The sequence below is a fragment of the Trematomus bernacchii genome, unplaced genomic scaffold (genome assembly GCF_902827165.1).
Source record: "Trematomus bernacchii unplaced genomic scaffold, fTreBer1.1, whole genome shotgun sequence".
Taxonomy (NCBI): domain Eukaryota; kingdom Metazoa; phylum Chordata; class Actinopteri; order Perciformes; family Nototheniidae; genus Trematomus; species Trematomus bernacchii.
Genome location: NW_022987752.1, coordinates 297,667 through 321,717, shown reverse-complemented (window position 1 = coordinate 321,717; position 24,051 = coordinate 297,667). Strand labels below are relative to the sequence as shown.

The 24,051-nt window shown below is 40.3% G+C and overlaps 1 protein-coding gene across 1 annotated transcript in view; it reads right to left on the bottom strand.

Moving 5' to 3' along the window:
• LOC117496518 (protein NLRC3-like) overlaps nt 1-24,051 on the bottom strand; it is a 45,124-nt gene that overhangs the window by 10,489 nt on the left and 10,584 nt on the right. Inside the window, exons 3-5 of the mRNA XM_034148200.1 lie at nt 19,880-19,984; nt 7,987-8,142; nt 7,551-7,655 (exon numbers count right to left, since the gene is read on the bottom strand). Coding sequence (XP_034004091.1) covers nt 7,551-7,655; nt 7,987-8,111 — 230 coding nt within the window. The 5' untranslated portion in view covers nt 8,112-8,142; nt 19,880-19,984. The remainder of the gene's footprint in view (nt 1-7,550; nt 7,656-7,986; nt 8,143-19,879; nt 19,985-24,051) is intronic.

Below are 24,051 nucleotides of genomic sequence, written 5' to 3'. Positions count from 1 at the left end.
GATGCTTTTGTTAGGGATCCCGATGAGGAGTGCATTGCAGTAGTCCAGCCTGGAGGAGACAAAGGCGTGGACCAGCTTTTCGGCGTCAGACAGAGTGAGTGTGGGGCGGAGTTTGGCGATGTTCCTGAGGTGATAAAAGGAGTTCTTGCACAGCTGTTTAATGTGGGCCTCAAAGGTCAGATGGGCGTCCATTTTAACACCCAGGTTGGTGACTATTGAGGAGAGGGTAATGTCTTGGCCGGATAAGGTGATGGTGGTGATGGTGGATGACCGAACCTGGTGTGGGGTGCCAACTATAATGGCTTCGGTCTTGGAGCTGTTGAGTTTCAGGAAGTTTTGCTTCATCCACGCCTGTATCTCCTCCAGGCAGGCAGTGAGTGTGGGTGAAGGCAGGGCTGCAGAGGAGGTAGGGTTGATCCTGAGGTACAGTTGGGTGTCATCAGCGTAGCAATGGAATGATACTCCATGTCGGCTGATGATAGAGCCAAGGGGGAGCATGTAGAGTGTGAAGAGGGTGGGGCCGAGAACTGATCCTTGAGGGACACCACAGGTGACGTTGTGGGTACCCGACTCTGCCTCGCCCAAGGAGACGTACTCTGTTCTCCCGATGAGGTATGATCTGAACCAGTCAAGGGGAGAGTCAGAGAGTCCGATGGTGGAGTGCAGACGATGCAGGAGGATGCCGTGATCGACGGTGTCGGAAGCTGCAGTGAGATCGAGGAGGATGAGGAGAGAGGGAGAGCCAGCATCAGCTGTCTGCAGACTTGTCAAAGCATTAATTCATGGTTTTTACTAACCGGTATCAGTATGTTGTTACTTCGGCATCATTTTGAAACGTGTATTACAATTAAATCACGGTCAAATATGTCCATCTTGTTGTAGTTGTAGCCCCCTTGCCAGCGATTCTCTCTAGTTTAGCATACTCAGCCCGACTCAGCCTCGTTGTCTCTGGCCCTAGAACCACGATTTTATGGGGCCAGAAAAACTGTGAATTAGGACCCGCTAGCCGGTACTAGGCCAAGTGGAAACGCAACCAAAGACGGGCCGCTGACGTCACAGCTCTCTTAAACGGGGCTCCGCGCTGCAGTGGAAACGCGCCATTACAGGCCTGGCATATGTACTACAGCGTCTCCAGCGCTTTCGAGCGGCAATGGCCGGCCGTGGCCCAACCCCACATTCCCCTGATAGGTGGAGATTTGGCCCAATAGCCGTAGCGCCACCGTCCTGACGTCAGTAGAGTGTTCAAATCTGGATCAGTTTTTATCAGATCCGTTGCAGCCCCTTTTTTAGAGATTTGGGTATGGAGGAAAATAGAGAGGGTTGTGTTTTCTGACACTTGGTGAGTTCCCTGGAACACCGGGGACACATATTCATGTATAAAAGACGTACAAAAGTGCATTTTGCATGATAGGTCCCCTTTAAGGAACCTCCGGTGGCTGCAGAATCACCCTCCGATGGCACCAGCAGTGAAACCTGGACCAGCAGCCCTGAGCTCTTTGATGCTGAGTCAAGGCCCTGCACTCCCTTGGCAGAATCCACCATCTGTGGAACAGAGTCCACACGGGCACCGCTCGGAGAGGGGCCAAGCAGCACACTCAGTCACTCAAGCACCCCAAGGCCTCCGGTGAAGCGCACCAGGCGGATGCTGGATGAGTCCGCCAGTGGGGCGCCAGAAAAAATGTTATCCTATGTTGGCACGCTCCTGGAAGAATTAACTGGCAAGGGTCAACTTAATGACGAAATCGCGGCCCATTCAAAAGTCTACGAACACAGACTGCGGCGGTTGCCATGTAATATGCTGCCAATTTTCCTGCATGAGGTGGAAAAGAGCTTTTTTAAGTGTTTAATGGAACAGACCCATGAAGATGAAACCTTTAGACAGTTCACGCACTTGTAAATATGTGGCCAATTATTTGTACAGACAGTTCACTGATTTGTCAAGTACATTTTTTTTTACAGACAGTTGTGGCAAACTTTTTTTTTAATTGTATTGCACACTATTGACTATTTTTATTGTATTGTATTTTTGTATTGTCTGTACACTGTACAGTTCTTTGGATAATAATAAATAAACCACTTTTTACCGCTACTGCAAATTGCAAAACTTTATTTCGTACCTTCATACTACAGCCATTAGAGAATGAGGATACAATTAGCTATACTACAATAAAAGTCAGAAGATACATCATGATATGTACATGATGATACATCTCTTGCCTGTCAGTGTTATTTATATATATCTTTGATTATAATTACTGATGCATGTAATGTGGTAGCAGCAGTGCTTTAAGGTTGCCAGCTTAAGTTTCTTTCTGCTTCAGAGAGCTGAAGTGGAGGAGCTGATTTAAATTACATTATATATTGCTGGGTAGCTTGTGAAATTCACCATGGGATCAATAACATTTTATCTAAACCTATAATAATATATGATAAACAATTTCTTGATTATATTTAGTAGTATTCTGAATCTTCAAAGTGACTAAAGTTATCAAACAAATGTAGCGCAGTATAAAGTAGCCTACACCATTTGCCTGAATGGGAGTGGAGCAGTGAAGTACTTAAGTAAATGTCCTTTGTTAATGTCTACCACTGTTCATTGTTCATTTACCTATTGTGAGCATCACATGGAAATGTACATTTGCAAGACTGTTTCTGCCCCCTCTATTCACATGTAACCTTTCATACGTGATGGTTTCTTCATTCTCGAACTGTTGTGGAGCAGAAGTATACAGTTGCAGGATTAGTCTCAAGTACCTCAAGATTGTCCTTTAGTACAGTGCCTAAGTAATTGAGCTACTGTCTACCACTGTTCATTGTGGCCATTATTCAGATGGGTGTTTCTGTCTGCCCCTCTATTCTTTCTCCCATTACCCTCCACAATCTGCCTAGATGTATTTTAACGTTGTAGCTGTTCAAGATGGTAATTTTAAAATGTGTTAAAAATATACTGTTAGTAGTTAAACCAATAATAATGTACAGCTGCAACTGACAGTTATGTAGGCACATTTTTTATTTTTTATTATCCCTGCGCTGCTTGGCTCGAGCTGGAATATTTTCAGCTAATTTTTTTAGTTCATTCCAAATAAATATTTTGACCTCAAAAAATTGATATTGCTTCCGTCTAAGATATATATTTACATTTACACAAAGTAATAAGATGATTCATTCTGAAGACCGCACAACATTTATTACTTTACACTTATAACTTCATTTTTCCTTTTGGACTAACCTCATATTTATTATTAGATCTAAGTAGAGTTTTTAAGTTTGAGAGAAAAAAAAAAAAATACTTCATTTTGTTGCAGGCAATATTTTTTATTATAGCTTAATATATTTTCTTTTATTACAAAGCAAAAACTTTATCTAATGCACATCAATACAATACTGTGTTTTGTTTACTGTAAACAAATTACATTTTCACTTAAACTTATAACACTTATTTGAAGTGTAAAGGCCCATATCTCAACATTAATTGGTTGGCATCCAACAAAAGTCAAACTGTACGCCCGGCGTCCTCTAGGCTGTCCTACAGAGAGGTCACACCGTCCTCTACACTGAACAAAATTGATACTTTGGATCAACTTAATTTTTTTCCGCTAATTTGTTACAGCACATTTTTTTTGTTTATTCCAAATACATTTTTTGACCTCAAAAAATTAAGTTGAGTTAAGTCAAAAATATTGCTTCCGTCTAAGATATATATTTACATTTACACAAAGTAATAAGTTGATTCTTTCTGAAGACTGCACAACATTTATTACTTTGTTATAACTTAATTTTTCCTTTTGGACTAACCTCATATTTATTATTAGATCTAAGTAAAGTTTTTAAGTTTGAGAAAACAAATAAAAACAAATACTTCATTTTGTTGCAGGCAATATTTTTTGATTACACCTTGCTTTGTACGTCATGTGGTCATGTGACATGCTTTGAAGTGAAAAAAACGATTTCAGGGGGAATGTGTTTTGCTTCTGGGCAAACGGAAAAAATCATGTTGAAAACGGAAACCAGGATTCTTAATTAGACCAATTTAAAAATGTACTTGATTAAATGACACAGTCGTTACACTTCTTTCAGTGTAGGCCAGTGCTTCTCAACCTGTTTTCAGTAATGTACCCCCTTTCAAACTTTTTCCGCCTGACCGACCCCGAACATTTTTGATAGAAAAAGCCTATATAAATAATTACAATATAGTGATGTTCCATCAGTGTGTGATTTATCAACTCCTTCATGCATGAATTACAACAAACTTTTTTCATCTTTTTGCATGAGACATTTTTTTAAACAGATTTTTAAGTAATATATGTTTAACAAACCAATGAACAAAATGATATATTATGCAAAAACTATAAAATACAATACAAAAATATTATAATAAAATCCACTGTGGTGCCTGATGTGCAACTCCGAATCCCCATGCATATACAAAAAACGTTGTAACTGAAAAAAATGTGCAATTATAAACAAACTATGTAATAACACTGCACTGACACTATTTAGGAGTTTTAGGTCCTCAGCGATCGTGAACGGCTTTATGACTTTAGCGATGAGCAGTGACACCGCATGCCTTCAGTGCTTTGGCTGATGTGGCGGAGGCTTTTCGCATCATCTCTTGCGAGGATCTGTACTCAGACAGTTTTCTCTTGAAAAACTCCGGTGGCTTACCAACATGACACAGGTGTTTGGTGCTGAGATGTCTCTGGAGGTGCGCTGGTTTCATCGAGCTGTTGGCTAGTTTCTCCCCACAGAAAAAACACAAGGCCTGGGGCGGGTTGCCGTTTGTTGACGTGAATCCCATCAAAGCATACGCCTCCTGATATTGACGGCATTTTGTTGGCTCAATTTTGGCTTTCTTTTTTTCTCCGTTGTCCACGTTCCCTGCTGTAGTGCTGCTACGTTTGAACCATTTAAATGTCTATTTGTTATAATCTAATATTGCAACTGGCTTCCCGCTCAGCGTGGTTCTGGGCTAGAGCCTGATTTAGCTCTGGTTTACTTCCTGTTTACATCGCAGCGGAGCTGGCTCTCAGTACCGAAACCCGGTTCTTAGCTGGCCCCACTCGGCTGACCGGCAAGAACCAATTCTTCACGCTTACGAGATTAACCTGAGCAATAACAGTTAATCGCGAGAACGGCAAGTTGTAACAAGCAGTAGCGCTGAGCAAAGTGACTAGAACGTGACCACACACTTGTAAAAACAGAGAAGAACCAATTAAGCACCAGAAAAGCACAAGAACGGATCTTGAACCCTTGGTGGTTCTAGGAATATTTTATATACAATTGTGTTTTCTATTTAACTTATTGTACTATGATTATTTTTGAAATCATGCATGGTATTTTTTTAATTAACCTTTTTTTTTTATCTCACGTACCGCCTGCAGTACCCTAACGTACCCCTAGGGGTCCGCGTACCTCCATTTGAGAATCACTGCTCTAGGCTGTCCTACGAAAGATCTCCTGCTTTCAGCCCTCCAGCCCTCTAGGCCAGCCCCCAGAGAAGTCCCGCCGTGGCCCTTCGCTATGGGCTCAGAACAGTCTCATAATACACATGCACACAGAAGGATTCACACTTGTATTTCATGATTCACACTTGTGTTTTTCAATGCTCACACAAATGTGTTCCGTTTCATATTCATGTAAATAAAATCCAAATGCAGAAAAAAGTTTTACATATGTATTTTTGATCCTCACATATTTGTTTTCCGTTTAAAACCTCTGCACCTGCAAACACAAGCCGCTTTCTGTGCATGGATCGCTGTGCATTCGTGTGTGGGTTTTTTGAGACTCCCCTGACGGTCACCCGATTCGTACTTGTAATTTTTTCTATCTATAGCCAATCAGATGTCTCCTTCATTCTAAGCCAATCACATGAGCGCGCCCCCACGAGGGTATGATTTATTGCGTTCATGACACTTCATATACGCATTTTGCGCTGTCCGGAGCTGGGTTTCCGCGGACAGAATTAATTTTACCGGACAAATTTGAAACTTACCGGTCATGTTTCAATAATAATAATAATAAGAAGAATTGTGTAGCAGAGTTTCCGTTAGCAGGTAATTACCGGACTATGACCGGATATGGCTAATAACACGGGAGTAAGGATCATCTCTTTTCCTCTCTCCCTCCCTCTCTCCTGACAGCCCGTCAGTTTCTCATGCAGCTCGCTAAAACTTCACTCGCGTTTATGTCCATATCGATCAGATCCAGCTCTCCTGATCGGCCTTTATAGAGAGCACCGATCAAACTATTAAGAGTGAATATCGGCCGATAATGACCGGCGGGGCTCCCCCCGTTGACAGTTCACTGTCTAGCACTGGCTTCGTAGTGCACTGATCGATTAGGCTAAGCTAACCTGTAGCTGCTCCCTCCACACTCACAACAACTTCATACAGACATAAATAAAGCAGCTGTATTCGCCATACAGGAAACACACATTTAAAACGGTTTTGCCTGCCGTTTTTGTGTACACAAGCATTTATTAATGGTTCGGAAAGTGGCACTGTACCTTAATAATATAAAGGCTTGTATTTGCGTGCATTTCCTGCTCGGAAAGTGGCAATGTACTGAGAGTGGAGGTGTCCTGAGATTAGCGCCTGCAGGCAGGCTCCATGGACCTGTCAGCTCCGGACAGCGCAAAATGCGTACATGAAGCGCTACGTCATAAACCCAAGAAATCTACCCTCGTGGGGGCGCGCTCATGTGATTGGCTTAGAATTGAGGAGACATCTGATTGGCTATAGATAGAAAAAATTACAAGTACGAATCGGGTGACCGTCAGGGGAGTCTCAAAAAACCCACACACGAATGCACAGCGATCCATGCACAGAAAGCGGCTTGTGTTTGTAGGTGCAGCGGTTTTAAACGGAAAACAAATATGTGAGGATCAAAAATACATATGTAAAACTTTTTTCTGTATTTGGATTTTATTTACATGTATATGAAACGGAACACATTTGTGTGTGCATTGAAAAACACAAGTGTGGATCCTTCTGTGTGCATGTGTGTATTATGAGACTGTTCTGAGCCCATACTTCGCCCCTGTCTCCAACCCCCTGAGCGTTCCCACAGTTCCCGTTCTGCCTTGCCCCTGGGCCGTCCGCCCAAATAACGCATTTCATTTATTTTGTTGGACAACACTTTTTTTAAATAAGTTTATATCAATATTATCATTTCATCATGATTGTCATTGTAAAACCATTTAATGCCACAAATATAATGATAAAACAACAGGTTCATAATACTTGAACACCATTGCAAAAAAGCCATTGACTGATCATCCTGAAGGATTAATTGTAATGTGAAAACTAATATTTAAATATCCTTGAATGATGGTCACTGTGTTTCTTTACTGTACTGGGTTTTAACTGTAATTTACTTTTACTGTAATCTGCTTTGCTTCTTTACTGACTTTAAATGTGTTTCTTTGCTGTAAACAACTGTGATTATTACTGAACTGCGCTCATGTAGTTAATAAAGAACAGGTTAGATTATCAGGTAACATAAACACTGAATCCTCTTCAGGTCAGTTCACAGTAGAAACAGATTCTTACTCTGTGTCTGAGGGTCCAGGTTCATCACTGAAGTATAGAGGAGAGCCTTTAGACTGGTCACTCTTCAGAGACAGACGGCCAGAGACTGAAGACTCTGCTCTCTGTCTGTGGAAACAACACATGTTTTACACACACCATTAGTTCATTTAAAGAGCAGCTTTAGATTTCTGTCTGTTCACCTTATTAAACATGGTTAGAGTGTTTGAGTCATGCTTGTTGGTTTCTGCTGTTACAATTCAAGTTTTTAACGTTTTACAAAGTCTTAGTATCTTTACTATTATTTACTATCGCTGATGCAAGGAGCAAGAGTTCAATCAAACTGTGTTACTGTACTCTACCAAGTTTCTTTACTGTGATCATTAAAACAAGTTTAGATTAAGAGATAATATACAAACTGAATCCTCTTCAGGTCAGTTTACAGTAGAAACAGACTTACTCTGTGTCTGAGGGTCCAGGTTCATTACTGAAGACTAGAGGTAGAGACATAGACCAGTCACTCTTCAGAGACAGACAGCTGGAGACTGGAGATCTGTCCTCTTCGTCATCTTTTAAATCACTCATCTTCTCCAGTCTGAGAGACAAACCAGTAACACTGAAGACACACACACACACACACACACACACACACACACACACACACACACACACACACACACACACACACACACACACACACACACACACATGCAGTACACATACATTATTAAAACACACTTGTTTCAATCAAAACCATCATAACAATAAACTTGTTTAAAATACAACAATCAGTCAGACTTCAGACAGGCCTCTACATGTTTACGGTGCTGGGCTGTCACATGTTATGTAACTCTGATGGATCAGGAACCAGTACATGGAGAAAACATTACAACATTTGCAGAAGTCTCATTGGACTCCAGGACGCTGATTTTGTATAAAGAAGTTATGTTCTGAAATCAGTTTAACAGAGTAAATAATGTGTTACAAAGCAGAGCCTGGTGTTAACACTCACCCTGTTGTCCTCCTCTCTGTCGAAGTGTAAAATGGCAGTTTGACTTAATTCTTCACTTCAACGCCCTCACCTGTCTGCAGCTCCTCCTCCCTTTGTTTCATAGCCTCATCAGAGGAATGTGAACATACAGGATTATATTCAGTAAGATAGAAATAGAAATGCAGCAAGTAAACATCCTGCTAACTAAAGTTAAAGTGTGTAGGTATTTAAGAGCTCTACTGTTAACTGTGCATTACATTTTTCCCTATTATGTATATATAATTGATAATTGATATAATTCTTTTAAATTATTTGAATAAAAAAGTAAACGTTTTATTTTTTTGTGAATTTACATTTCTTTATATATCTTTTTTCAAGTTTGTTTTGATTATTTTAATTTATTCAAAGTAATTTATTACAATTTCAAAAAAAGTAATTTTTTCATATATTTTTCATGTTTTTTATTCAAATTAAAAAAAATATTTGTTTAATATTATTATTTTAATATATTCTGTAGTACCTTCCTTTCAATCGTCTTTCTTTCTTATACCAGTAATCGGAAAAGCACCTGCAATATTTATTTAGTTTTAGTTTTTTACCTTAAAGGGGACCTATCATGCAAAATGCACTTGTGTACGTCTTTTCTACATGAATATGTGTCCCCGGTGTTCCAGGGAACTCACCAAGTGTCAGAAAACACAACCCTCTCTATTTTCCTCCATACCCAAATCTCTAAAAAAGGGGCTGCAACGGATCTGATAAAAACTGATCCAGATTTGAACACTGTCCTGACGTCAGCACGGTGGCGCTACGGCTATTGGGCCAACTCCATCAATCAGGAGGAGACAGCCACGGCCATTGCCGTTCGAAAGCGCTGGAGACGCTGTAGTACATATGCCAGGCCAGTAGATGGTGCTGTTCTCACTGAATCAGCCCTTGCAAAAACAGAGCTAAAAAATGTCAAATTGAGCAAAATGAGGCATGGCTAAAATGCATGATCTGTACAGGGACACAACTACATGCTGACTGCAGTGGGACTCGAACTTGCTACCCCCTGATTTGAAGTCCAGCACACCACTGAGCCACAGCCTCCCCCGTTAATAATCTTTTATGATTTAAGATATGCTTTTGACAAGAAATATGTTTGCAGAGATGGTGTTAAAAGAGGGAGGTAGTGGGGTCTCAAATGTACTGCCAATGCTCGGTAGTTTAACCCAAAACTCAACATTTCTTTGAAGGTATGAATGCATTTATATACAATAGGTTTAAAAAATGCATAATGCTTAATCTGGAAGAGCAGATATTTAATTGAAATGTATTTATTAGGATAAACCCCTTGAGATGCACCATCTCGTTTTCAAGGGGTCCCCACAAAAGCAACGTCATTCAGACATTTGAGACCCCATTTACACGGGAGCGCAAACGCAAACGGATCAAATTCGTTATCAAAAAACTCTTCCGTTCACATGCATTCGGCTCATTTAACGTGTCCGTTCACACGAGACCACTGGAAACGCTGTAGTACATATGCCGGGCCTGTAAGTGGCGCTGTACTTCTGCCACAAAATACACCAAAAGCAGCGAAGAAGACCCCCAAGCATGGTTGCCGTGGTTGCCCTTCTGTTTATGCCCCGCGGTGGATTTAGTGGATGTAATTCTCCATGTCCACTTGTTGCTGATGGTTGTGAGGAGCTGTAGATTTTGCAGTAACATCTGTAGCATGGTCAGTAGCAGTAGCACTAGCAGTAGCTACTGACAGTAGCTGACATAAAAATGTCAGTAATGGACTCAGCATCCTCAATAACCCCCCAAAACCCAAATAGGCCAAGCTGTTTTTGAACAATAGCCCCAACATATGCAATTTAGCATCCATTACATTACATATCATTTAGCCAACCCGGTATCACGGCAAGACGTGAACATGTGACGATCTACCATGCTGGGAGACGTGAATATGTCACGGTTTCGTCCCTTCAAACGTGACAGTTACACGGTATTGTTAACATGGCCCAACCAGTGGAGAAATACCCGGAAGTGCCTAGCAAATGGTCTACCGCAAAATGAGATGTTTTTAATTTATTTTTTAATCATCACACTTGATTTCGCCGATTTTCTTGTTGCTCTAGCTGGTCGACACCTCTTTTAGCAGAAACAAAGGCTACATTAATGTATTAAATCGATGTTAATCCATGTGTGTGGAGGTGAGGATGTGGAATTAACGGACGTGACGTTGTGTGATTGCGTTGCCAGGCAACGCAATTTACAAACTCTTCAACTACAACCCTAATTATATTTTAAAACATTTTAGAAGGCCTCACGAAATACTTTAATGTAAATTAAAATGTAAATGTGAAGGGGTGTGTGTAATGTGGTGATTGACATTATTCACCCACGGATCTATGGGTTGGGGGTATTGTTCCGCACGGACATTTTAGTTAAACGGACTCCTGTTGATTTGAAATCCGAAAAAAAATACGTTATACACCATAACGGTGCACAGCTGATATAAAAGGACTTGTCGTTTTTAAAGATATTACTGATTTTCTTTGAATATAAGAATGTAAATACTGAGTTGAGAGAATAGTCAGGGGTTTTGGGTGATGGGAGACACATCTATGGATTCAGAATTTCAATAGCTTACTGTTAAATGACGGATATACCTTTCTGTCTGTGATGTTTTACAAATCAGATATTATAAGTAAAACATGTGAAATAATATAGCAATATCCTGTACAATTATGTGAAAACATGAATAAAACTACACATCTTCAGATGTTATACATACACAAGTGTCCTACACTAATAATACAAAGTTATTATGGCTGTGTGCACCGCCTAGTGGTTAAAGCACGTTATTGAATTAGTTGTGTATATGATTATGTCAATGATCCTTAGAAAATCTTGAAATCTTGAAAGGGATATGCAAAATAGCCATTATATACAGTCTTTAATTAACTATTAGTAGAGAATAACGAGTAATGAATATACCTTATAGGGATCTGCAGATAAATGTTTAGTCTTCTCAAGCAGCAACTATCAAATATCTCTCCTGATTGTTGGCACTTGACAATCACCTTTCCCTGAATTTTACTCAGGTGTAACTAAAGCCTGATTTAAGGGTTGTTTATATTTCACATCATTAATCAGAATCTGCAAAGTAACTAAAATAAATGTAGTGGAGTAAAAATACCAGGTTAACCTCTGAATTGTAGTGGAGTAGAATTGCTGTTTTGTTTAGTAATGGATATTGAATATGGAATAAAGGTTTTGACAAGACCTGGTGTAACAATAATCAAAAAGGACATTAAAAGAGCTCCAGATGTCAATGATCTAAACAAAACAGCACACCTGAAATGTATTAAATACTTTATTAAGGGCAGTGAATTAGTTTTTTCTGTATGTTTTTCAAATCAGTGTTATACAGTAAGTGTCATAGACAGTGTTACATTGCTATTATTATCCTTAAAATATATATAAAACAAAACCATTTATGATCTTTTTTTTTGGGTGGTTTACTAATGACAGTTAATTCTGTTTCTGCTATTGATGGTTTCATTTTTGTGAAAAATAATAAAATAATAAAATGCAATAACGTGCTTTAACCACTAGATGTGCCTTTCTATCAGCTGTGCACCGTTATGGTGTAAATACAGCCTACCTACCAATTGGATCAAATATAAAAGTCAGCCGAATTAGTATTGATACTGCAAGGAGACGTATATATCAGATTGCTGATATATTTATGATCCACGTCACGTTTTCAGTTTTGGCGGCAGTGCTTCCTGTTTGTCCAGAAGTCTTCTCATCAGGGCTCTATACATACAGAACTACGGCAGATATGTCATATTTAATTCAGCCAAACCGTGTATTACAATGTCGTTATGTGATGACCTCCAAAGAGAAAAGCAAGCACACTCGGAATAAAGTATTATTTTTATTTTTTTTAAATGTTTTCGGATTTCACATCAACAGGAGTCCGGTTAACTAAAATGTCCGTGCGGAACAATACCCCCAACCCATAGATCCGTGGGTGAATAATGTCAATCACCACATTACACACATTCCTTCACATTTACATTTTAATTTACATTAAAGTATTTCGTGAGGCCTTCTAAAATGTTTTAAAATATAATTAGGGTTGTAGTTGAAGAGTTTGTAAATTGCGTTGCCTGGCAACGCAATCACACAACGTCACGTCCGTTAATTCCACATCCTCACCTCCACACACATGGATTAACATCGATTTAATACATTAATGTAGCCTTTGTTTCTGCTAAAAGAGGTGTCGACCAGCTAGGGCAACAAGAAATCGGCGAAATCGAGTGTGATGATTAAAAAATAAATTAAAAACATCTAATTTTGACAATAAAAACCAACCAATAGGCGCGGTAGACCATTTGCTAGGCACTTCCGGGTATTTCTCCACTGGTTGGGCCATGTTAACAATACCGTGTAACTGTCACGTTTGAAGGGACGAAACCATGACATATTCACGTCTCCCAGCTTGGTAGATCGTCACATGTTCACGTCTTGCCGTGATACCGGGTTGCATTTAGCTGATGCTTTTATGCAAAGCGACTAACAATAAGTGCAAAAACCATAAAGAATCAAACTCCGAATCAAAAATATGCATATGAACATGTTAAACTAGCTTGCATATCTCTCCTTTAAAATGTAAATATGTAATGCGATAGCATTGAACTGTAACATTTTCTGACAGCGTTTAACCTGTTACGCACGGCCCGCCCGGTACCGGGCGGAAAAACGCGTCATTTGCAGGAAACAACGTCTAAGGAATCTTAATATTGAATAAAACTATGAATGTTTTATATCCATGTAACGGGAAGAAACTCAGCTAACTGATCTTTTTAATTTTTTTTCCAAAAAAAAACCCACAATGCTAGCACTCAGCCTCTGAATTATCCACGAGCGAACAATTTTTACCTAAAACGGCACTTAAACTCACTCATAACTCCCTTATTACTTATCCTAGATGCACAGCCAACCACTCGTTTTTGTTGTCCTGGAGACACTGAATCTAGTGGTGCCCTCCTCAACACTCAGTGATAAACATTTGCGACGCTATAAATGAAAGCGTACATCATAACATGTGGAGCTAAGTAGCTAGAAACGCTAACATGGCTTACCTTGGTCAAAACTGGTCTTCAATGGCATTAAAACGATAAAAAAACGATGCTGCAGTTAATCCATAGGTTCATCCTATGTATCTGTGTCCTCTTTGAAATTATTTCTGATAATCCATAAGCAATAAAACTGCTTTTTAGTTTCCAAATTCCAGAAGGAGAGATTCACCCACTTTGCTTTCGATTTCCAGACGCGCAGCCCCACCTTTTCTCTTTACAATGAGTGTGTATGTGGGACTCCCCCTTCGATTCTATTGGCTCTAACGGTCAGAAAGAGGTGTCAACCATCAAAATCGAGCAAGGGGGACCAGAGATATAGAAAAAAACCCATTTTCACCCAAATCACCTCAGAGGTGGGGTGGTTTTGGCTAAACCTCTCTAAAAAGGTCAAATGTCACTTGTTTTGCATAAATCTTGATACAGGGTACTTATTATATGTTGTACTTTGGATTCCTAAAGCTTTTAGTCTACTAACCCATCATCCAAGGGTAGTTTTCACTATCTGTAAAAAATAATTTTTGGACGGACACTATAATTTACAGTTTTTTACTATGTAAAATCTGAATTTTCTTTAAAATAAAAAACATATATATTGATTCTGACACTTCTACATCCAACTCACAGATGTAACCTTGCTTTGATAAAAGAAATTATTCATATAACCCTTTTAGAAGTTAAGTTGTAGTCATTTGTTTTGGGCATGTCATTTTCGAGCCTGAAACATGAAAAACAGGCTTGGTGCTTAACAGGTTAAACCTGGCTGCCTTTTAATAAAAGACTAGAATGTATGCATGACAACTTGTTTTTTTTAACATTTTTAAATACTTCAACAATATTTTCTGCAGCTCCTATTTACAACTTCAGATAAACATGTATTAGCCATTAAGAAGGGTTTAAGTAGCATTACCAGAATCTGTGATGTCACATTCTTTTTTATCTTCAAATGAAACATACAGAGGCCACAACAATTAAGCAATGAAAAATTCAGTTCAATCACTAGCATTGCAATCTTTGAACAAGGTTGGCCTTTTGTGTCAGTTCAATCATTTCAACCACATACGAGTTCTTGAAGAGACTGAGCTGGAGGGTGTGGACAAGATGTCAGTATTGTCTGATTGAGCAGACACTGCTTCTTCACAGATGTTAAAGATGTATTCTTGGACACAATCATCAGGTATTGGGATGATCTTGATAGTTGTCAAATCTTCAAGGTCAGCAGTGGATGTCAGGTTGACTAGTGCATCTCCAATGTCTCTGTCTTGATATTGCATTCTAAAACCTCCACCTATAGAGTGCCACAGTGACGCGTCCTAAAACCCGGAAGTAAGTTAGCATTTTACCACTTCCGGTTCCCTCGACAAAAAAGTAATGCAATTTCTCCATAGGATTTTGGAAAATAGCTCGAAATAAGGTCTGTGGTTGAGACACATTTAAGAGACGGATCACGTTTTGTTCAGTCGGATAATATCCACATGTCTACCCTACTTTTATAATTTTCGGATCATAAATCTATCGATCATAAATCTATCGATTAGATTTATGATTGTAAACACAAAGGAAATAAATAAATAAATAAGGTGTATTTAAACGATCTTAACCCAGCATAAAGCACACACCCTCACCCTCAAAGCATGGTCAACAAGACGGGCAGCGTGTTACAAGGAGACTCACATAGCCAAATACAAAGACAGATGGTAAATTAGTTGTTTATCTTGACACAACACTAAATGGATAAACGTTTAAACATAGTTTTAAACAAAAAAAAACAACCATTTCAAATCCTTACCTTATTTAAAAGTGTTTTTGGGTTAGACACTCTCACAGACAGTGGGTAGCGGTGTAATGGCGGCTGCAGAAAATCTTGAAGTCACCTTGCTTTGTACGTCACGTGGTCATGTGACATGCTTTGAAGTGAAAAAAACGATTTCAGGGGGAATGTGTTTTGCTTCTGGGCAAACGGAAAAAATCATGTCGAAAACGGAAACCAGGATTCTTAATTAGACCAATTTAAAAATGTACTTTGATTAAATGGCACAGTCATTACACTTTTTTCAGTGTAGGCCAGTGCCTTGTCCACTTCAAATACATAACTGCAGTATCTCAGGTATTTGAAGTGTAAAGGCCCATATCTCAACATTAATTGGTTGGCATCCAACAAAAGTCAAACTGTACGCCCGGCGTCCTCTAGGCTGTCCTACAGAGAGGTCACACCGTCCTCTACACTGAACAAAATGATACTTTGGATCAACTTAATTTTTTTCCGCTAATTTGTTACAGCACTTTTTTTTTGTTTATTCCAAATACATTTTTTGACCTCAAAAAATTAAGTTGAGTTAAGTAAAAAATATTGCTTCCGTCTAAGATATATATTTACATTTACACAAAGTAATAAGTTGATTCTTTCTGAAGACTGCACAACATTTAATACTTTGTTATAACTTAATTTTTCCTTTTGGACTAACCTCATATTTATTATTAGATCTAAGTAAAGTTTTTAAGTTTGAGAAAACAAATAAAAAAAAATACTTCATTTTGTTGCAGGCAATATTTTTTGATTACACCTTGCTTTGTACGTCACGTGGTCATGTGACATGCTTTGAAGTGAAAAAAACGATTTCAGGGGGAATGTGTTTTGCTTCTGGGCAAACGGAAAAAATCATGTTGAAAACGGAAACCAGGATTCTTAATTAGACCAATTTAAAAATGTACTTGATTAAATGACACAGTCGTTACACTTCTTTCAGTGTAGGCCAGTGCTTCTCAACCTGTTTTCAGTAATGTACCCCCTTTCAAACTTTTTCCGCCTGACCGACCCCGAACATTTTTGATAGAAAAAGCCTATATAAATAATTACAATATAGTGATGTTCCATCAGTGTGTGATTTATCAACTCCTTCATGCATGAATTACAACAAACTTTTTTCATCTTTTTGCATGAGACATTTTTTTAAACAGATTTTTAAGTAATATATGTTTAACAAACCAATGAACAAAATGATATATTATGCAAAAACTATAAAATACAATACAAAAATATTATAATAAAATCCACTGTGGTGCCTGATGTGCAACTCCGAATCCCCATGCATATACAAAAAACGTTGTAACTGAAAAAAATGTGCAATTATAAACAAACTATGTAATAACACTGCACTGACACTATTTAGGAGTTTTAGGTCCTCAGCGATCGTGAACGGCTTTTTGACTTTAGCGATGAGCAGTGACACCGCATGCCTTCAGTGCTTTGGCTGATGTGGCGGAGGCTTTTCGCATCATCTCTTGCGAGGATCTGTACTCAGACAGTTTTCTCTTGAAAAACTCCGGTGGCTTACCAACATGACACAGGTGTTTGGTGCTGAGATGTCTCTGGAGGTGCGCTGGTTTCATCGAGCTGTTGGCTAGTTTCTCCCCACAGAAAAAACACAATGCCTGGGGCGGGTTGCCGTTTGTTGACGTGAATCCCGTCAAAGCATACGCCTCCTGATATTGACGGCATTTTGTTGGCTCAATTTTGGCTTTCTTTTTTTCTCCGTTGTCCACGTTCCCTGCTGTAGTGCTGCTACGTTTGAACCATTTCAATGTCTATTTGTTATAATCTAATATTGCAACTGGCTTCCTGCTCAGCGTGGTTCTGGGCTAGAGCCTGATTTAGCTCTGGTTTACTTCCTGTTTACATCGCAGCGGAGCTGGCTCTCAGTACCGAAACCCGGTTCTTAGCTGGCCCCACTCGGCTGACCGGCAAGAACCAATTCTTCACGCTTACGAGATTAACCTGAGCAATAACAGTTAATCGCGAGAACGGCAAGTTGTAACAAGCAGTAGCGCTGAGCAAAGTGACTAGAACGTGACCACACACTTGTAAAAACAGAGAAGAACCAATTAAGCACCAGAAAAGCACAAGAACGGATCTTGAACCCTTGGTGGTTCTAGGAATATTTTATATACAATTGTGTTTTCTATTTAACTTATTGTACTATGATTATTTTTGAAATCATGCATGGTATTTTTTTAATTAACCTTTTTTTTTTATCTCACGTACCGCCTGCAGTACCCTAACGTACCCCTAGGGGTCCGCGTACCTCCATTTGAGAATCACTGCTCTAGGCTGTCCTACGAAAGATCTCCTGCTTTCAGCCCTCCAGCCCTCTAGGCCAGCCCCCAGAGAAGTCCCGCCGTGGCCCTTCGCTATGGGCTCAGAACAGTCTCATAATACACATGCACACAGAAGGATTCACACTTGTATTTCATGATTCACACTTGTGTTTTTCAATGCTCACACAAATGTGTTCCGTTTCATATTCATGTAAATAAAATCCAAATGCAGAAAAAAGTTTTACATATGTATTTTTGATCCTCACATATTTGTTTTCCGTTTAAAACCTCTGCACCTGCAAACACAAGCCGCTTTCTGTGCATGGATCGCTGTGCATTCGTGTGTGGGTTTTTTGAGACTCCCCTGACGGTCACCCGATTCGTACTTGTAATTTTTTCTATCTATAGCCAATCAGATGTCTCCTTCATTCTAAGCCAATCACATGAGCGCGCCCCCACGAGGGTATGATTTATTGCGTTCATGACACTTCATATACGCATTTTGCGCTGTCCGGAGCAGGGTTTCCGCGGACAGAATTTATTTTACCGGACAAATTTGAAACTTACCGGTCATGTTTCAATAATAATAATAATAATAAGAAGAATTGTGTAGCAGAGTTTCCGTTAGCAGGTAATTACCGGACTATGACCGGATATGGCTAATAACACGGGAGTAAGGATCATCTCTTTTCCTCTCTCCCTCCCTCTCTCCTGACAGCCCGTCAGTTTCTCATGCAGCTCGCTAAAACTTCACTCGCGTTTATGTCCATATCGATCAGATCCAGCTCTCCTGATCGGCCTTTATAGAGAGCACCGATCAAACTATTAAGAGTGAATATCGGCCGATAATGACCGGCGGGGCTCCCCCCGTTGACAGTTCACTGTCTAGCACTGGCTTCGTAGTGCACTGATCGATTAGGCTAAGCTAACCTGTAGCTGCTCCCTCCACACTCACAACAACTTCATACAGACATAAATAAAGCAGCTGTATTCGCCATACAGGAAACACACATTTAAAACGGTTTTGCCTGCCGTTTTTGTGTACACAAGCATTTATTAATGGTTCGGAAAGTGGCACTGTACCTTAATAATATAAAGGCTTGTATTTGCGTGCATTTCCTGCTCGGAAAGTGGCAATGTACTGAGAGTGGAGGTGTCCTGAGATTAGCGCCTGCAGGCAGGCTCCATGGACCTGTCAGCTCCGGACAGCGCAAAATGCGTACATGAAGCGCTACGTCATAAACCCAAGAAATCTACCCTCGTGGGGGCGCGCTCATGTGATTGGCTTAGAATTGAGGAGACATCTGATTGGCTATAGATAGAAAAAATTACAAGTACGAATCGGGTGACCGTCAGGGGAGTCTCAAAAAACCCACACACGAATGCACAGCGATCAATGCACAGAAAGCGGCTTGTGTTTGTAGGTGCAGCGGTTTTAAACGGAAAACAAATATGTGAGGATCAAAAATACATATGTAAAACTTTTTTCTGTATTTGGATTTTATTTACATGAATATGAAACGGAACACATTTGTGTGTGCATTGAAAAACACAAGTGTGAATCCTTCTGTGTGCATGTGTGTATTATGAGACTGTTCTGAGCCCATACTTCGCCCCTGTCTCCAACCCCCTGAGCGTTCCCACAGTTCCCGTTCTGCCTTGCCCCTGGGCCGTCCGCCCAAATAACGCATTTCATTTATTTTGTTGGACAACACTTTTTTAAAATAAGTTTATATCAATATTATCATTTCATCATGATTGTCATTGTAAAACCATTTAATGCCACAAATATAATGATAAAACAACAGGTTCATAATACTTGAACACCATTGCAAAAAAGCCATTGACTGATCATCCTGAAGGATTAATTGTAATGTGAAAACTAATATTTAAATATCCTTGAATGATGGTCACTGTGTTTCTTTACTGTACTGGGTTTTAACTGTAATTTACTTTTACTGTAATCTGCTTTGCTTCTTTACTGACTTTAAATGTGTTTCTTTGCTGTAAACAACTGTGATTATTACTGAACTGCGCTCATGTAGTTAATAAAGAACAGGTTAGATTATCAGGTAACATAAACACTGAATCCTCTTCAGGTCAGTTTACAGTAGAAACAGACTTACTCTGTGTCTGAGGGTCCAGGTTCATCACTGAAGTATAGAGGAGAGCCTTTAGACTGGTCACTCTTCAGAGACAGACGGCCAGAGACTGAAGACTCTGCTCTCTGTCTGTGGAAACAACACATGTTTTACACACACCATTAGTTCATTTAAAGAGCAGTTTTAGATTTCTGTCTGTTCACCTTATTAAACATGGTTAGAGTGTTTGAGTCATGCTTGTGGGTTTCTGCTGTTACAATTCAAGTTTTTAACGTTTTACAAAGTCTTAGTATCTTTACTATTATTTACTATCGCTGATGCAAGGAGCAAGAGTTCAATTCACCTTTGTTACTGTACTCTACCAAGTTGCTTTACTGTGATCATTAAAACAAGTTTAGATTAAGAGATAATATACAAACTGAATCCTCTTCAGGTCAGTTTACAGTAGAAACAGACTTACTCTGTGTCTGAGGGTCCAGGTTCATCACTGAAGACTAGAGGTAGAGACATAGACCAGTCACTCTTCAGAGACAGACAGCTGGAGACTGGAGATCTGTCCTCTTCGTCATCTTTTAAATCACTCATCTTCTCCAGTCTGAGAGACAAACCAGTAACACTGAAGACACACACACACACACACACACACACACACACACACACACACACACACACACACACACACACACACACACACACACACACACACACACACACACACACACACACACACACACACACACACACACACACACACTCACTCACACACACACACACACACACACACACACACACACACACCCACACACACACACACACACACACACACACACACACACACACACACACATGCAGTACACATACATTATTAAAACCCACTTGTTTCAATCAAAACCATCATAACAATAAACTTGTTTAAAATACAACAATCAGTCAGACTTCAGACAGGCCTCTACATGTTGACTGTGCTGGGCTGTCACATGTTATGTAACTCTGATGGATCAGGAACCAGTACATGGAAAAACATTACAACATTTGCAGAAGTCTCATTGGACTCCAGGACGCTGATTTTGTATAAAGAAGTTATGTTCTGAAATCAGTTTAACAGAGTAAATAATGTGTTACAAAGCAGAGCCTGGTGTTAACACTCACCCTGTTGTCCTCCTCTCTGTCGAAGTGTAAAATGGCAGTTTGACTTAATTCTTCACTTCAACGCCCTCACCTGTCTGCAGCTCCTCCTCCCTTTGTTTCATAGCCTCATCAGAGGAATGTGAACATACAGGATTATATTCAGTAAGATAGAAATAGACATGCAGCAAGTAAACATCCTGCATTAAAACCCTTACTTAAGTTAAAGTGTATAGGTATTTAAGAGCTCTATTGTTAACTGTGCATTACATTATTCCCTATTATATATATATAATGCAATTTTTTGTAATTATTTGAATACAAATGTAAACGTTGTAATCTTTTTGTCAATTTACATTTCATTATATATATTTTTTCAAATTTGTTTTTATCCTAATGTATTAAAAATAATGTATTCATATTGTAATAAAAGCATTTTTTTCACTTTTTAATTTTTAATTTTATATTAATATTTTATTTTGTAGTACCTTCGTTTCAATCGTCTTTCTTTCTTATACCAATAATCGGAAAAGCAACTGCAATATTTCTTTAGTTTTTCTTTTTTACCTTAAAGGGGACCTATCATGCAAAATGCACTTTTGTACGTCTTTTCTCAAGGTTCAAGGTTCAAGGTTCTTTATTGTCAATCTGACATAGCTACAGAGTAATTATGCAGTTGAAAATCTTATGTCACAGGCTTCTCCAACAATGCAACATAATAACATAACATAATAACAATAAGAGCATGAGCAATACAAAAATAATAATAGTTATAAAAATGAAATAAAGTTATGATGTGGAATAGTGCAGTACGAGTCTATATACAAGTTATTGGAATGATATATATATATTAGGTATTAGATACATACTACTGAGTAGCAGTTGAATGTTTGATGTTGTTTCAACAGTTCAATTTTTTAACAGTCTCACTGCCCGCGGGAAGAAACTGTCTCCGAATCTTCTTGTCCTTGCCAGGATGCTGCGGTAACGTCTGCCAGACGGCAACAGAAAGAACAGTTTGTGGCTGGGGTGATGGGGGTCTTTGATAATCCGTAGTGATTTCTTCCTGAGCCGCTGGGAGTAAAGGTCCTCCATGGATGGCAGCTCCGTCCTGGTGATGTGCTGTGCAGTTTTCACCACCCTCTGTAAAGCCTTACGATCGAGGTCGGTGCAGCTGCCGTACCAGGCCGTCATGCTGCCAGTGAGGATACTCTCTATGGTGCACCTGTAGAAGTTGCAGAGTATCCTGGAATCCATTTTGAACCTCCTCAACCTGCGGAGGAAGAAGAGCCGCTGTCGAGCTTTCTTGGTGATGGTGGTGGTGTGAAGAGACCATGTCAGGTCCTCAGTGATGTGGACCCCAAGGAACCTGAAGCTTTTGACTCTCTCCACCGTAGTCCCATTGATGGCGATGGGGGCGTGTCCCTCTCCCTGCTGCTTCCTGTAGTCCACAATCAGCTCCTTTGTTTTGCTGATGTTGAGATGGAGGTTGTTATCCTGGCACCAAGATGTCAGGTTTTCGACCTCCTCTCTGTACGCCGTCTCGTCATCGTCTGTGATCTGACCGATGACGGTCGTGTCATCAGCAAACTTCACGATGGTGTTGGAGCTGTGTGTGGCCACGCAGTCGTGGGTGAACAGGGAGTAGAGGAGAGGGCTGAGCACGCAGCCTTGAGGGGCACCGGTGTTGAGAATCAGGGTGGAGGATGTGATATTTCCCACCCGCACTGCCTGGGGTCTGCCCGTCAGGAAGTTCAGGATCCACTCACAGAGGGCGCTGTTGAGCCCGAGGTCTCTGAGCTTGATGGCCAGCTTGGAGGGCACAATGGTGTTGAATGCTGAACTGTAGTCAATGAACAGCATTCTCACATATGTGTTCCTGTTCTTCGGGTCCAGGTGTGAGAGGGCAGTGTGGAGGGTGAGGGCTATGGCGTCGTCTGTGGACCTGTTTGCTCTGTAGGCAAACTGCAGGGGGTCCAGAGATTCAGGGAGGGAGGAGGTGATGAATAATTTGACTAACCGCTCAAAGCACTTCATTATGATGGAGGTGAGTGCTACTGGGCGGTAGTCGTTGGGGCAGGTGATGATTGTCTTTTTGGGGACAGGAATGATGGTGGAGTGTTTAAAACATGTGGGGACTACAGACTGCAGCAGGGACCTGTTGAAGATGTCTGTGAACACCTCTGCCAGCTGAACTGCACACACCCTGAGAACACGGCCAGGGATGCCATCAGGTCCAGGAGCCTTGTGTGGGTTAACCCTTTTAAAGGATTTACACACATCTGCCCCATTTAAAACAAAAGGGCAGTGTAGCTCCTGGTCCCTCTGTACCTCCACAGCCTGGCTGCTCTCAAAGCGTGCAAAAAAACTGTTTAGCTCATCTGGGAGAGATGCGCACGCAGACACTCCCGCAGCACCCCCCGCTGCTCCTTTGTAGTCAGTCATTGTCCTTAGTCCCGCCCACATATTCCTAGTGTTACAGCCTTTGAAGTCAGATTCCACCTTCTCTTTGTACTGTCTCTTTGCATTTTTAATTACTCTAAGGAGATCATACCTAGATTTCCTGTACTCCTCCAAATCTCCCGCTGTGTGCGCGAGAGTGCGCGCTTTCAGTTTGCCGCGCACCTCACCGTTTACCCAGGGCTTTTGATTTGGGAATGTCCGTACAGAAACCTTCGGTACCACGTCATCGATGCATTTCCCAATGTAGCAGATGACAGTGTCCGTGTGTGTGTTGATGTTATTGTCCTCAAACACACTCCAATCCGTAGATGCAAAGCAATCCTGCAGTGCCTCATCTGACTCCACGCTCCATCGTTGTACTGTCCTTGTTACCGGTCTGTCCCTTTTAAGTTTCTGCTTGTACGCAGGCAACAACAGTAGTGAGATATGGTCTGATTTGCCGAAGGGAGGGCGAGGGAGAGCCTTATATCCATTCCGGAAAGGGGAATAAACATGGTCCAGTATGTTTCCCCCGCGCGTCGGGAAGTTGATGTGTTGGTAATATTTTGGCAAAACCTTCTTCATGTTGGCGGTGTTGAAATCTCCGGCCACAACGAACGCCGCATCTG